The sequence below is a fragment of the Natrix helvetica genome (assembly GCF_964273705.1).
Source record: "Natrix helvetica genome assembly, chromosome: 7".
Taxonomy (NCBI): Eukaryota; Metazoa; Chordata; class Lepidosauria; order Squamata; family Natricidae; genus Natrix; species Natrix helvetica.
Genome location: NC_138558.1, coordinates 39,328,973 through 39,345,047, shown reverse-complemented (window position 1 = coordinate 39,345,047; position 16,075 = coordinate 39,328,973). Strand labels below are relative to the sequence as shown.

At 34.5% G+C, this 16,075-nt stretch overlaps 1 protein-coding gene across 1 annotated transcript in view; it reads right to left on the bottom strand.

Moving 5' to 3' along the window:
* TNIP3 (TNFAIP3 interacting protein 3) overlaps positions 1–12,143 on the bottom strand; it is a gene marked incomplete at its 3' end in the record, with an annotated part of 52,629 nt that extends 40,486 nt beyond the window's left edge. Inside the window, exons 1-2 of the mRNA XM_081959713.1 lie at positions 12,059–12,143; positions 3,654–3,756 (exon numbers count right to left, since the gene is read on the bottom strand). Coding sequence (XP_081815839.1) covers positions 3,654–3,756; positions 12,059–12,090 — 135 coding nt within the window. The 5' untranslated portion in view covers positions 12,091–12,143. The remainder of the gene's footprint in view (positions 1–3,653; positions 3,757–12,058) is intronic.
* Between the last annotated feature and the right edge of the window lie 3,932 nt (positions 12,144–16,075).

Here is a 16,075-nt window from a genome sequence, read left to right as displayed (position 1 = left end):
CCTGACATCTTCACTATCCAGTTTTCCATTGTGAGTTTTGGTAAAATTTCTATGCTTTTCACATTTCCAACGTAGATCAGAAGTACTTTTATATATCTTAGACACTTTTTTTCTGGAATCATACACCAACAGTACAGTTCATCGTTTTATAAAAGTATTGTCTTAAATTATAACACAATGTAAATTTCAGCCCTTTTAACCACATTCTTTCCTACTAATCCATTTGTATATTATAACCAAAATCTTAGCTCATGTTATCATACACTGTTTAATTTGTTCTTCCATATCAAACCTCAACAAAAGTTAATATATTTTAGCAATCATTTGTTCATCATTTGTACACTGTGCAATTTCAAATATTTATGTTGTTTAATTTCAGTTATTTTTCTATGTACATTAAACCTTTCTTTTAACTGTATATAATAACTAAAAGTATCGGAAATATTGAAAACTAAATGCATCTGCACTCAGTTGCTGTCTGGATTTCGTTTTAAATTCTCATGTTCCTGTACTAATTCCAGATATGTTAACAATTTGAGTTTGCCTGCTATTTCTCTTCTATAAAATGTGTCTTGTGTTGAAACCGATAAAGGTATTTTCAGGCACAGTCTGAGTTTATATCGATTCCATTTTCTTAATTTGATACTTCTAACATAGTGGTTTTGAAAATCGACATTAAATTTAACTTTATTGTGCCATTAAAAAAACATTCCACCCTCAGGTTATATTCTTCTACTGGTTATATCCTTCTTATTGTAACATTCTCTTATATCTCAAGATTATCTAATCTTTCATCCAAACCAAACAGCAGGCTGCAAAATACAATCTAATGTCAAAAAGGTGCATTTCTTGAAAAGTACATAGCACTTTGAAATTTAGAAGGCTGGTGAAAAAATTTATAAATAATTTTTCTTTTAATTAAAACATAATTACTTTCTCGCTTTATTGTACACTTTCATTTATACAATATATTAAAATACTCATTTTGTCATAACTATTTTTCACCTCCTTCTATTTCATATTGAAGATTGATGCGGAAACATTCTGTTAGTTGCATAGGCTGGAGATGAAATGAACAATTAGTGTACAACTGACCAAAAAAATATTTCCAGGGAACATCAGTGCCATGACTAGATAGAAATGAAGAAAGAATTGTAATTTAGATATAACATGACACATGTTGTGACACCTTCTTTTACTCACTCATCCACATATTGCTTTTCAGTCTTGAATCTCAGTCTTGTAAAGTAAAGGAGAACCTCACAGATGTTACAGAAGGCCAAGGCACTTTATTATTTATTTGGAATTATTTTTGGCAGTCAAGGGCTACAGGGAGACAGGGATATATCTAATGTATCTAAGTGATACAGTTTGGTTTGCACTCTGTAAGAGATTGCTGTAAGAAAATGGAGAAGTGCCCTTGGATTATTTTAAAGAATTCTATACAGGAATTGTATGTGTTTTACAGTCCTATAATCCTAATTTTGTATTCATTACAAACAACTTTGCATCCATACACTGCTGTTTTCTGTCAATATTTCACAGTGTTCATGAACCATCCCTGACAATAGTCAGGAGGTTATCAAAAATATCAGGAATATTCTGCACATGATGGGGTGGACGTTATGAAAGACATCCTTCAGGAATTTATTTTTTTTCAGTCATCTGGACTTCTCTAACCTCCAATATGTCTCATCAATTAACAATCACTTTAGTAATGGAAAGGAACTGGCTTATGTGAAGAGAACAGATGTCACCATATCTACTTACATTCTTACCAGGCTATTATGTTCCTAGATCTAGACTTGTGATTCCATTATAGCAAGCTGAAATTTAACTAATCTTTTAATGTTGGGCTTTAACGCACTATAGATATTTCTTTTGGCACTTATTTGGCTATTGCTCAGATGTTTTATAGATACATTCAGATTAAATAGAAAGATAAATTAAACAAAACGGTATTGCTGAATCATTATTGTCCAAAAATGTCTAAGTGGGAAATGAAACAAGATCTTCTCACTTTTCATTCCACACATTAACCCAACATCACACAAATAATTGTAGTAGGAAGAACGAAAAATATCCAGCAATGAATAAAGAAGAAAAACAGGTAGTAAGGTTTTTGAATCATTAGTCGTTACTGTTGTGGCCCAGCAGCGGCCAGCTGAGCTGTTGGTGGAATCTGACAGTGATGAACACTATGGGACTGCCCTGGAGGCTGAGGAAGACTCGGGGGGGGGGGGCGTTCAGAGTCAGAGTACGGACTAGAGAGGCCTGTTGGCCACCAGGTGGCATCTGAGTCAGGGAGCAGTGAGGAGGGACAGAGGGAGGTTGTCCTGACGTGTGACTGCGTAGAACTGATAGGAAGAGGGAGCAACTTTGGAAACAGGCTCATAGAAGGAAATAGGAAACAGGTGGCTACTGAGTGACCTCTCCCAGAGAGCTTATAGGTGGGGCGATAGGAATGGAATTTTGAAGGAAACAATAGTTATTTATCCAGGTGTAGTGAATGTTTGAAGAAATCCGTGAGGTCAGGCCTTGTTTTCCTAAGAGATAATTTTCTGGACTCCCAGCCAAGGGTTTGCCTATCTTCCTCCTTAGTCATGGCAGACAGCCAAGCCAGCGTCAGTATAAGCTAGAGGCTTGGGACAGAACAGTTACTCACACCACTCTCATTAGTATTAGTATGATACACAAAACTAGTTAATGCAGAAAACAATGCTTCCTGTTTCAGCTCTTTATATCATTTTGTTAAGTCTGTATTCTTTGGAATCATTATTTTAGTTCTATCAAGCAGATGGTGTTCTTGAATATTTTCCCCCTTTAAATTAAGCACAACTGATTACCGTGTGGAAACGAAGAATGTAATCTAGAAGCGGTTGATGAAGAAATTCCATCTTTAAGTCTGATTGGTAAGGAAAAGGTGGCATTTTTCCTTTGACTCATGATGATTTCATATAATCATGACTTTTCATCTAGCTGTGATATATATTTAAAGTGAAGAAATGTGGACAGAATAATAATTTGGAAGCTGCCGTTTAGGTCATCATTTCTAATGCATTGCATAGTAATGAAATTCAAAGTAAAGTATTTCTGACAAATTCTGTGCAGTATCTAATTGAATACCATGTGATAGTATTTCTGTATCTGAATAATGATATAACACTTCTTCACCAAGGAGAAGCATACTAATGATACCATCCGTTCAATGAAAACCTTTTTTTTTTTCAAATAAATTGTCCTGACATATCCCTCTTGTGTCTCTGTACAGTTCTCACAGAATAATATAAAATAAATGAGGAAGCAAGAAGATGGAACTACGAAGTATTGATCTCATCCATAAAACCTGAGCAATCATTTCATTGATGTATTGATTTCAAACCTCCCAAATTAGTTCATAGATTATTGCAGAACTGATTATTGTAAATCTGATGTCCAAAACCTGCCACACCAATGTAATGATGTCTTACTCTACTATACAAACTATGCCATCTCATGCCAGTGTTCTTTGTACTACCAGAAATCAACTGCAGAGAGCAAAGAGATAGGTGCATCAATTTAGCAATAAATGAAGCGTTTGTACAATTACGTAAAAGAAATTCAACTGACTAATTTTAAGCAGCTGTCAAAAATGACAAACATAAGATACTTACATTTAAGGCACATGAACTGTCCTCTCGCTTCTTGCAGGACTCTGGAGTATCATTCTTCCTGATCAGAATCCTTATTTTGTCATCAAGTTCCACACTGTCACATCTGGTTTCATAAGAGAAAAATAAATGATATCTTATTTTCTAAAGACAACAAATATATGTATATTAATTTAACCCTATATTCAATTAGGAATACTCTTAAGCATATTAAGAGTTTCCCAAAAATATTCTATCAAATCAAATTGGAGCTTCTGGTAAAAAAGATAACCTGTTAATTACTTATGAGTTTTACAAAATATTGTTCAAATACTTTTTTAAAAAGCTGTTAGTTGATCATATAAATCTGTTGATCTAATAAGCTTAAATATATCTAGCTTGGAACATAAAATATGGTTTTCATATGTACTACAGAGCTGCAACAGTGCTTTGTGGCCACATATGTAAAGTTCTTTAAATTTAAACCTCTTTGTTTTTAATGAAATATTCATTAGAAGTTTTGAGTTACAGGACCTCCCAGTGAAGTAGTCTTTTAATTAAAGATGTTTCTTTTTCCTATTTGGGGCAGTTTTCTATATACTGTTCCATCCAGGGGGGTTTCCTTATATATATTGTATTTCCATCAGCTGATCAAAAAATTTTAAGCTTACAAGAATGTTCTGTAGGACACACTTTTTCCACAGCTGCATTTTAATTTTTGACTTTTTAACAAGAGATACTGACTTAAAATATCATGATTTCCAGCTATGGCAGAAACCTAACTTCCTCAAATTCATTCAGTTCCAGAGTTATCAATTAACAACATCCACTTTTCCAATCTGTTGTTTCCTAAATATTCTTCACTTGCACTTCAACTTGCAAAATTTACCGTTCAACATCTTGAGTGCACCAGACTGGTAAATACTGATATAAAATACAATATGCTTCTTTTTAAATAAAAAATTGCATTCACAGTTCATTAATACTTGGATGGATATTTCTGTATCTGGTGATTTGAAACAAGCACAGAAAATTGCTTACATAAAGAAATCTTAGTTGCTATACTGCAATCTCTATTTCAGCCTCATTGTCTCACAGGTTGCTGCTGTGAGAATAAAATGAAGGACATCGCCATGGAAGATGTACTGAGGTCTTGGAAGAAAAGTGGACCCTAGTAAATACATTTTTAAAAAATTGTTTACTGATAATTAGTATACTGTCAAATACAGCTATATGTTGATCACTAGTTATTATTAGATACTTTACATGGAAAGACCATGTAATTTTCTGTTAATCCAATGGAATGGCAAAAAAGTCATTCCCTTAATAATAAATGAAAGAAACAAACAAATAAAGCTTGAATTCTTACAACTAGTCCACATTAAATTGCAGGAGGGTAGCAAAACTGCCCTCCCAGCCTTGTTACTGAGGCCTGGTGTAGGCATATTTCAGGGATATTGTAATTTATTTTATAAATAAAATATATTAACCTGTCCCTGAAGAAGAGATCATAGTAACTTGTTCTTAAAATAAGAATCAAATTGTTGTAGCAATGCAACTTAATCTTTGTTTAGAAACTGGATTCCCTGAATTGTACTTTCGTTTCCATTAACATTTTTAAGGAAGAATGGAAATTACCTACATGTTGTTTTTCTCTTAATCGTTGATGGGATATTTAATTGTGATGCTATCATTCACATAGGCTATGGAATCTACCACAACTAATGTGATAGTTGTTTATATAGTCATAAACAAAATTGCTGTTGATATATTCTCCTGCTAGGGTTATAGTAGGGCATTCAAAGACAGCAATATACTTCTCTCCAGCAAAGTTTTGGTTGGTTTTTTCCTCTCACCAAGTAGTCATCGTATGCCAAAAGGTTTCTACTGTTCTCTGTTTGGAGGTATGTGGGAGGATGTATTTATCCTCAGGTTTTCTGGGCTAGAAACCATAATTAGTTCCTGCAAACAGGATGTGGGAATGCCTCTGATCATATTATTCTCAAACTAGATCCAGATATATCCAAGAGAAAGAGCTGAAAGAGAGACAAAAGAACCACTACAGACTGTCAACCAAAGACAAGTCACGGCTGCCCAAAGAACAGACTGAAGATGAGAAAGAGATGATGGGACAAGGAATTGTTTCTCAAAAATAGTTTGTAAAGAATCTTCATTCATGGAAAGAAGGAGATTAAATATACTTTATGAAACTAATTTTCTAGCAGTACGTTGGAAGGGGAAGTAATTCAAGCATCTTTCAACGCACTTATGAATGTTCCTTCCATTATTCCAACAAACCTGAGCCAACAAATTGTCATGTTTAGCAACTTCTCAAAAAGTGACAGTTATAAAAGTAACAAGGATACAAATAAGTCATGAGGTGTTCACGAGGTCTGACTATGCTGTATTCCTGGGGTGTCAAACTCCTTTCCCATGTTCTTCCTGCACATAACTATGCAGAATATATGTTTTCAGGACTGTCAGAGTAAAAATTTCCTAATGCTTGCATAACATTATGCTGCCAACCAGGCAGACAATTTCACAAGTTTACCATTTTCCTGCAGTGGGTGCACTTAGTTCTAGAAAACAGCTTAGAAATCGGGTTTAGATCTCTGACAATTTGATATAGAGTTTTAATGCTATTTCATACTATTAACTGTGTGAAAAACAAATCAGGTATGAAGCATGGCTTAGTCAGAATTAAAAGGTAAATTATTATTGCTGGGGCACAGGACAGCAGAGCTATATATTCTATGTATGGGTCAGTGGTGGGTTCGGGATCCCATTGCAACCAGTACGCTGTGACAGGGCCAGTTGTCCACTTCAAGCATACAACCACCCTGCGATGTCCCAGCTGCTCGGCGAGGTCACTTAGGTGCCGTACACTGTGCGCGCATGGGCAATTGTCCCATTTCCCTCAAAAAGAGGTAAGGAACATGGGCAGGTGGGTGGGCCCACTGAAACACCATTCCGATACAGTGGACGCTACTGCCAGCTGCCACCGGTATTCCCGCACTGGCCATACCACCCGGAACCCACCACTGTGGTATGGGTGTGTTTATGTATATTTGAGATCACATTATAGATGGAGTAAAATTTGTTGGCTTGTTTTAGGATACTATAGGGAGTGATAAGATTTGAAATAAAGGCATTCAGTATTGCCCAATCTTAATGTACCTATTTGGCCCCTTATTTTAGCAAAAAACAAACAAAAAACCAATAACCTATCAATCAAAACAATATGTTTACCTTCAATATTGACAGCATAATCAGAGCTGCTCTGGCACCTGATAAGTAAGTGCTAGAAAAAGGTATATATTCAACCTATATTCATAGATATTCTATTATGTTAAACAAAGAATCGTGGAATAATGATTTTTGTACCTGAGAGAAAAACAAGGATAATGACTGAAAAAGCTATGATGGAAACTTGAACAGGCCACATCATGCACATTTCTACTCTGAAAGGGTTTCCTGAAATCTCCTCCCCCCCCCTCTTTTTTTTTGTCTGTACTATTTCAAAGTTACCATCACATTTTGGTGAATTTTCCATCCCACACCTTTTAAATTAAATGGCTTTATGACATTCATTGCCAAAGCTGGAAGACACAAATGAATGTCAAAAGAGAGAAAGATGATATACACACTCTGTTGATTATCCAAATTTAGGATTCAATAGGTTTGGGTGTTTTTTTTTCTTTTACTAGTGTGGTTGGTTTTCATTATGTCTGGAGGAGAATCCCATTAAACAAAACTCTTTTGAACACTATGCTCCCACCAGAATAGATTAGTACTGTTTTGATGGCTTTGTTACAAATAAAATTCCATGAGATGAAAGTTCTTTCAAATACATTCAGTTTCACTTGCTTTTTCCCCCCAAGAATATGATAACTATGTTGAGATTACAATACAACATAGTTGTATAAAGACAAAACTAAATTGTTTTATACTTTGGAAAAAGAAAAGCAACAATAAAAATTTTGTTGACATTCCTTCAATTTCCACCATAAGCAAAAACAACAACAACAACCCTATTCTGTTGCTTTAATAGGTCTAATATCTGAATGGTGTTTTGGGTAAGTTCTACAATATGCTCTTCATTATTTATTTAAAAAAATAAATCTGCATAATTTATATGCCAGGCATTTTAATACAATGTTCTGTTTGATTGTGTGTTGGCATCTCTTAAGTATGAGCCTGAATGGAAGCTTCAGACAAACACCAAGACATCTAAAATATCTAGCTAAAAGGCTGTTAAAGTATTTTTGCAGTAAAAGTGCCAAAAGCATCATCTGGAACATGATACATGCTATGTTTGAAATGTCAGTTCTACAAATGATGTTAGTTCAAATTGGTAGAGAAACAAGCTATTTTTCGGTATATTGTTAGCAGTCAAATTCAATATTTATAAACATATCGTCTACAGAATGAAATGGTTCAAAGTCAGAACCAATGTTATAAAGCATTCAGATCATTATCAGATTCAAACTGCTTCTGAGGTCATAAAGTCTACTGGTATGTGAGAATAACCGTAAGAGATAAGGGGAAGAAACAACTAAAAGTGGGGAAGGCCCCAGGTGAATAACGGGCAGAGAAAGATACTTATGAATGATCCTTGTTCCTTCCTCTCTCCCTTCCCTTGCCTCCACCTCCTCCATCCCTTTCTCTCTTGATTTCTTCTCTCCTACTCTGCCTTTCTTTATTTCCTTCCTTTCTCAGTTCCTCCTGCCTTCCTTTCTTTCTTCCTTTCCCTTCTTTCCCTTCTTACTTCTTTCCCAGCAGGCAACTAAGTGGTCGCTGCCAGGTGGGAAAGACGCAGTGACTTCGCAAGTGGCCAGCATGATACACACAATCATGGCAGAGAGGGTGCAAGTAGGAGAGACGTACCCATCCTGCCAGATTCCCTATTGACTTTCTTCCTGCAAATTTCTCAGGCAGCATCCCCATGGTTGTGTGATCAATATTCAGATGCTTGGGAACTGACTCATATTTATGAGTTGCAATGTCCCAGGGTCATGTGATCCCCTTTTGCTACCTTCTGATAAGCAAAGTCAATGAAGCCAGATTCATTTAACAACCATATTAGTAACTTAACAACTACAGTGATTCACTTAACAACAGTAGCAAGAAGAGTCATAAAATGGGGCAAAACTCACTTAATAATTGTCTTGCTTAAACCAAAAATTTTAGACTCAATTGTGGTCATACATTGAAGACTCTCTGTACATCAACTGGCATATCTAACATACATGTGAGCTCTTTGCATAATATTGTACAAAGAATTCGAGGCTGAGATTATTATTTTTTATCAAAGCATTGGGGGGAAAAGTACAGCATTACTGTCTTTCTGTTACTGTAGTCCAGCCTTATCCAATGTGATAACCTACAGATATATTTGATTGGCAGCTCCCATAATTTCCAGTTAACATGTCCTTAACATTTATTGATAGCACCAAGTTCTAAAGGCATCTGAACATATATGCAGACCTGGAAAACAAATTGAACACTCCAGCACAAGAAAATGTATTGTCTAACTCTTGTTTGCCTCAGCCAGTGTAGCGCATAGCTGATCTCAGAAGGTAAGGGTCAGCCATATTTAGTGTTTTGATGGGAGGTATTCTTGAATTCCTATGACTATTAGCTAAAATGAGATCCTGGTAAATATGCACTGAAGACAGCAACAGTAAACAAAATTCTTCTAAGAAAACTGCATGGATGTATAATCATTATTTCTTCTTTAGAAAAGGGTGCTATGGCATAATAGAGATAAATATAGATTTAAATAATATATATAGACATGTAAATTAGGTGAGAAAGAAAAACACCACTTTCGTTTCATTCTAATTCAAGCAAAATATCTGCTTGAATTAGAATTTATCTAGGATAAATGTCCTAGTAGTGCTTGTGTTTCCCATATGACAAAGGAATGGCATTTTAAAGGACATCTAATAGCTGGCAGCTGTTTGTCTGAAAAATGACACATCTGGAAAACTAAATGTTGTTAAATGTGGATAGAACCAATTGTTTTCTAAAAGCTTTTACTTATTTCTGGGGAACCATAGAAATAACAAAGCTAAAACAAAAAAAGTCATACTTAGCATGGAAACATCTGGTTTGCATAAAAAATAGAATGTCCCAATTATTAACAAAATCTGCACCTGTGTCTGCTCAATTATAATAAAAGGATAAATGCTTAATATGAAGGCAACATTCGGGGTCTCCAAAAGTCTTGCAAATCTCTGAACAAACTACTCAGTAATTAGAAATCTTCACTGATTAAGATAAGACTAATATGACATTTTAGTACAAGTATTCCATCTCAAATAGATTGCAAATACAAGACAATTCATAACATTTTTTTAAACATTTCTTCATTGTACAGCAGCTGCTACATCATCTTTTTTTACTCAAGAAATGGCTAATGTTACTAATAGTTGGGATATATTCAGAAAAAAATGGTTTTTGCCAAACAATTGCCAGTTCTGTAGCTTTTTTTAAAGAAAAGAATCTTTCTGTGATTTTAATAATGTTGCTTTGTTTTATTTTAAGGCATCTCAAAGACTACCTTTTTAGAATACAAAATGAGCATTTTACAGCTACAATATAGTTGCAAACGTGTTTATTGGAGCCACCAGTTTGAGAAGGTTAAGCGGGGAGGGAGCGATGTAAGTAGGGACACTGCATTAAAAGGGAACATGATCTTGTGAGGGTCATATTTAAACCTCATAGTTGTGTGGATGATGTGACCATGATGTTCGAGGGTGGAATCAGGACACTTAAGCACCATTCCAGCCATTTTGCCAGGTTGTAGTAGAGTATCCCATAGCGCTCCAATAGATCTGACGCAGAAAAAATCATGATATTTCACAAGGCTCCATCCATCCAACACTCCATCCATTCTGACTTTGAACAGTAAACATCCACTGTCACATAAAAAGAGTTGCATCAGAGCACCATATGGCAGGGTGTACCCAGCAAGCAAAAGAGAGCAGGTTCCTACATGAACAATTCAGGCAGAATGGGTACTCACAAGTGTTTATCACAAGATGCCTGCACAACATGCAGGGAAGAAAGGCAGAAAGAAGGCACAAGACCAACTATATTACCCTGCCACTCATCAAAAACATTTCGGAAGCAGTAGAATGCAACTTCTGATATCTGTGAGTTGGCATCAGCCTCCACCCAGAGTCTATAATATGAGGACAAATAATGCATACAAAGATTGTTTGGAACCGGGACAAACCTCTAATATAATTTACCAGAATCCCTGCACAGATTGCCCTTGTGACTATGTAGAACAGACAGGGAGGAAGCTAACTACAGATTGCAAGAAGATGAACAAGTGGTTAGATGAGAAGACACAAATGTATTGGCAGCCTCACATTGCAATGAACAAGGCATGCCGCTTACCAGATACTTAGAAGCTTAGGGCAGAGCGGCCAAGGAAACAAAAATCAATGACCTAATAGCCAGCCATCACCACTCTAATTAACAGCTAAAAGCTACCTACAAAATCATATCAACACTAGGCATAGTAGAATCCAGTGCACAGATTCTGGAGAAAAAGAAGTTCCCTGACGATGAGTCCAGAATGAGTCCAAAATCTTGAAGAATAAACATCTAGTCCCAGTGATTGGCTCAGATTGGACCCTGCATGATTACTGCAATATTATTCTGAAACACATACTGCCTTCATTCACCATAAAATTAGTTTTTCAGCACCAGTATAACTTCGTACATTTATTATATAGGGCATTCGCTAAGCAAGGTCTACCTGTATAGAAAGTGCAATCTGTAAGCACCTTTTGATATCAATTACCATGCTATGTTCAAAGACAGGTTGTATAGAGGAAATATAGTTATATCCACAGCTGTCTATTGGTATTATCTTAATCAAATCAGTGTGACTATGAAACTGCCTACACTTGATGACAGATGGAGATCAGTAACTGAGGCTGAATCTTCAGTGTGCCTGGTATGGTTTTAATCAACCTTCATCAATGATCATTACAACCTAAATAGCCTGATAGCTCAGAGCATTTTCTATATTTTGTTGGGCCTCCAAGTAAAATTCTCCTGTGGAGTACTAGCCCTGTACAGCAATACATGTTCTGCATTTGCAGCACTAGCTAAAGGCAGATTAATACTATGAGATATCAAAAGAAAAAGAATAGGAGGCCCTCATAACTTGGAGTGTTTTTCTATTCAGCTTCTCACAATATCCTTGACCTAACTGAAGCCGGATTCCAGTGGATTTATGGGGAACTGCCTCCAGGAAAGCTTGGTTTGGAATATATGTATTACATACTAGATAACTAGCTTGAATGACTTGTCTTTCCAGTGTTTGTACTTCATCCATTTCATTCACAATGACTGTAGCTAGACAGATTGTAGGTAATAAATGGGCAACATTTAACAAAATGCAATACCTTTCAGAATCAGAGGACTGACTGTTATGCATATCTACAAATTTCTTTTTCAAGCTTTCAGATCTGATTTTAACCTGCCAGTTGTCTTCCTAGGAAAGAAGAAGAGACAGGAAGTTAACACCAACTTTAGAAAAGTATGGGAGCATTTTTTTTGTTTATTTTTCCCAAAAAAATCAAACTGAAAAATATTGATCCACATAATCAGCAAGTATCTTTTTAATTAGTAAAATTTACAACAAAACCTGTTCAATGAAATAATATTTATATTACACATAATATGTAATAATTTAATAAATATACATGCTGCTATCATCATACATTCATCCCTGAGATGGGAATAACACAATATTTTTCAGCCAGTGATGTTTATGTATTTTGCAGTATATATGCTGCTTTGTTCACAATTTGAATAAGCAATTTGTCCTGTATAACTTGGGTTGAAAAAAACAAACTATGCAAACAAATACATAAAATTACATAATAGTATGAACCACATATGTATATTACATAGTTTATGAACAAAACAATTTACATTTTTTAAGTGTTGGAAGCCATTCGGAGTTATCTATGTGTAAATTAGGTGGCTATGTAAATTTGTTTAATAAATAAATAAACTCAAATTAAAAATAAATTCTGCGGCCAGGGAACAAAGGTCATTCTCTTAGGGTCTTTTTAAACAGTCAAGACTTTCTAAACACCACAAGAGAAGGGGCCTTGTTGATGAAAGGTCATTGAAATGGGTTAAAGTAATGGACCTTTATAAATAATTGTATTACTGATCATGAATAATTCTTATCTAAGTCATAAGAAATGGAGTTAACAAGAGCTACTGAGTGAATCTTCTATAGTTCTAAATCACGAATCTATGCCATAAAACAAGGCTGGCACTTATCAAATCCGAACTGTACTTAAATGTAGGATGTATATATCCTTAATTAAATTTTATAATTGGTAGTTTTCCAAAAGATTTTAAATGCCATGAAAACTGAAAAAAATATTAAGCCAATAATTGGTTTAGAGATCTATATTTTGGCTTAAAATATTTTCATGTCTCTGAGTCATAATCATATCTTAAGACTCATTATAGAAAACTTTTACTGCATAAATAAATTATTTATTCATGCATCATAATTCAGAGTTATATAATTATAATAATTACTGTTAAGCTGTACAGCGGACATGTTAAGATAATTATGTGATTTTTGTTTATAATTTTGCTTTATCCAGTATTTCATATATTTCAGCCTGCTCAGTCCTACAATGTTACATTAAAATACTAATATTAATATTAATATATCTGAATATAGATTTGTAAAGATAGCTATATAGATAAAGCAAACAAATTCCATTAAAAAGATCTAATTTAAGATAATATTTAATGTCCAGTTAGATTTGAGCTAACTTATGATTCTGATAATTATATAAAAACAAAACAGTTATCTTCCTGATTCTAAACAAGCTCTTTTTTATTCCAACATGCATCTTCAAATGTAAATTTGTGCTATGGTCTTAAACTTAGAAAAGTAACCACTATCACACATAAAATTACAGAGTCAGTTTATAATGCTATACTCCAGGCTAAACAATATGAGATTACAATGCGAATTTCTGTATAATTAAATTGATTAGTTCCCAAACAGTTGAATGCATTTTATTCTGTATTGTACTTGGTTTCATTTATACCCCAACTTTTCATTCAGACACAGAAAGATATTTTCTTCTCTAGGGTTGCAATGTCATTAGGTAAAGCAGACACTGGAGAGTAATAGGCTTGGAATGCTATATTTTGGACTCTGTGGGAGATAAGCAAAATTATCTAATTGTAGGTTTTCTCAACTATCCATGTTTGCCAGTTGGATTTGTTGGACTTACTGGATTTGTTAGATTTATTTTCTTAAAGATCATATTATGATCTGTATGTATTTGAGTGAATGTTTGCTTAAGCACATGTATAATGTTTGTCTACAATTTTGACTAACATACACATTTTCTGCAAATAGTTTTCCCTAGTAGAATCCATTTTGGGACACTTTTTCATGACCCCTTGCACTTCTGAGGCTATTTTTGAAGAAATATTATTTTTATTATCAGTAAATTGCATTAAAATTAATTTAAAAAAATAACCCATCTTTGCATCAAAATAAAGATATGTTGTTTGTTGAAAACATTCAATATAAAAGGTTTTGGCTAATTCAGCAGGTAAAAGAAATAAAGAATAGTTGGAGTACTCACCATTCTCTAGATTCAGTTTGTGCTCTTAGATAACTGTAGCCCTTATCACAAATCACATGTAAATATATCTTTCTAAAGGTCATATTCAGGGAAATCCAGTTTTAAAATATTCATAGGAAAAAAGCTGCTTAATCATATCACACAGAATCACAACCTACGTAGTTTAAATAGAAAGTATTCAAAGTGAAAGAGCACAGAAAGGATTCCCTCACATTCTTCAAGGTAATCGTGGAAAAAAAACAAATTCTTCCCCCTCATCTCAAGGGACCTTTGTGAGATAAATGTCCTCTGTGGTGGAAAATGGGTTGATCAAGAACGGGAGCCCACCCAATATGGCCTTAAAGCAGTATATAGTGTTTACAGTAAAATTGAGTAAGTCATCTAATCATTTCAAGAAATGTACACGGTGCTTTGTTGTAAAAGATTAGCGATTTCCCTAAATGTTGAATTATTTCTTTCATTCACATAGCTTTTTAAGACATGATTTATTTTTGTTTCCACCAGAATCATGAAGTAACATTTCATTTTTTACATTGTAGGTGATACCAGCCTCTTCACTGAGATTGGTTTCATTTTCTTTTTTCTTTTACAAAAATATGACGTTACAGTGCTTGATGGGTTTTATTAGGGCTGCTAGGAAAGTCCTTATTTGCATTCATCAACACTTTTTAAAAAATCAAATAGCTCTCCTAATATATCCACCAGAAAATATTAATGAGATAAAGCCTCTTCCCTTTCTTCAATGAATGGTGAACTTCTATATGGTGATATAAAATAGATCCCCAACATTATCAGCCATAATTTTTAGTAATAGTGGATTATTCAAGAATCAGATGCATCTATTAGTGTGAAAAAAACTAAAGGTGTAAAAACTTTCCTGTTTGTATCAATAGGAAGGTAAATCAGAATAAATTAAATATCATTGGATCAGATAAATGATTATGAGAGAATCCTTGTACTATAAGTAAAATAATGCCAATGGGCATATAGTAAGAAGCCATTTCATTTCAGGGAAAGTGGTAACATGGCAATGTTTCCTTTATAAGTAAACGGATAGGTCTCTTGAAAAAGCCCTGAGAGACTTTCATAGAACTTTGAGTACTTGGATGATTGACCAGGTGTTTAGTCCAGGAGCTTAGGCTAACCTGTTGGTGATGCATTTTTATTATTGGAATGTGCTACTTACCCAAACTGCTTTGCATTATTTTTAATTGTTAGGTTTTTACTTGCATTTTCTTTGCATATCATCCAAAGTCACTGTTATGAGATATGTATATAATTTCAGTCATCAATCAATCAATGCAATGTATTTCACCAAAAATTCTAGAATAACTGCACATGAATTCAGTCTTACATAGATGCCCATACATGGACGTACATATTGGAAGAAAAAGTATTTTCTAAATAATGCCCTGGCCTGTCTTTATTATACTGGGATATGGACATTTGAATCATTCTTACTCTGGACCTTTGTTTAGGAAAACCAGAGCTCTGCCCACCCATTATTATTACTATTTAGCATACGATAAGAACATGACAGAAGCGAAGCAACTTATTTACACAATCAATGTAATTATATACAAAACTTCCCCAGGTGTATAGCAGTGGCCTTATAACTGTATGTCCAATTCAACTATCCAGGTGATCTCTTCTGGTGTTGCTTTGAGTAGATCTTCTAGGGAACCAGACAATGCATATTGTGAGCAAGTTTGCAAAATATGTTTAATAGTTTGCATATCAGCATTACAATCACAAGAGGAATCTTTCCATTCCTGATACACTGCA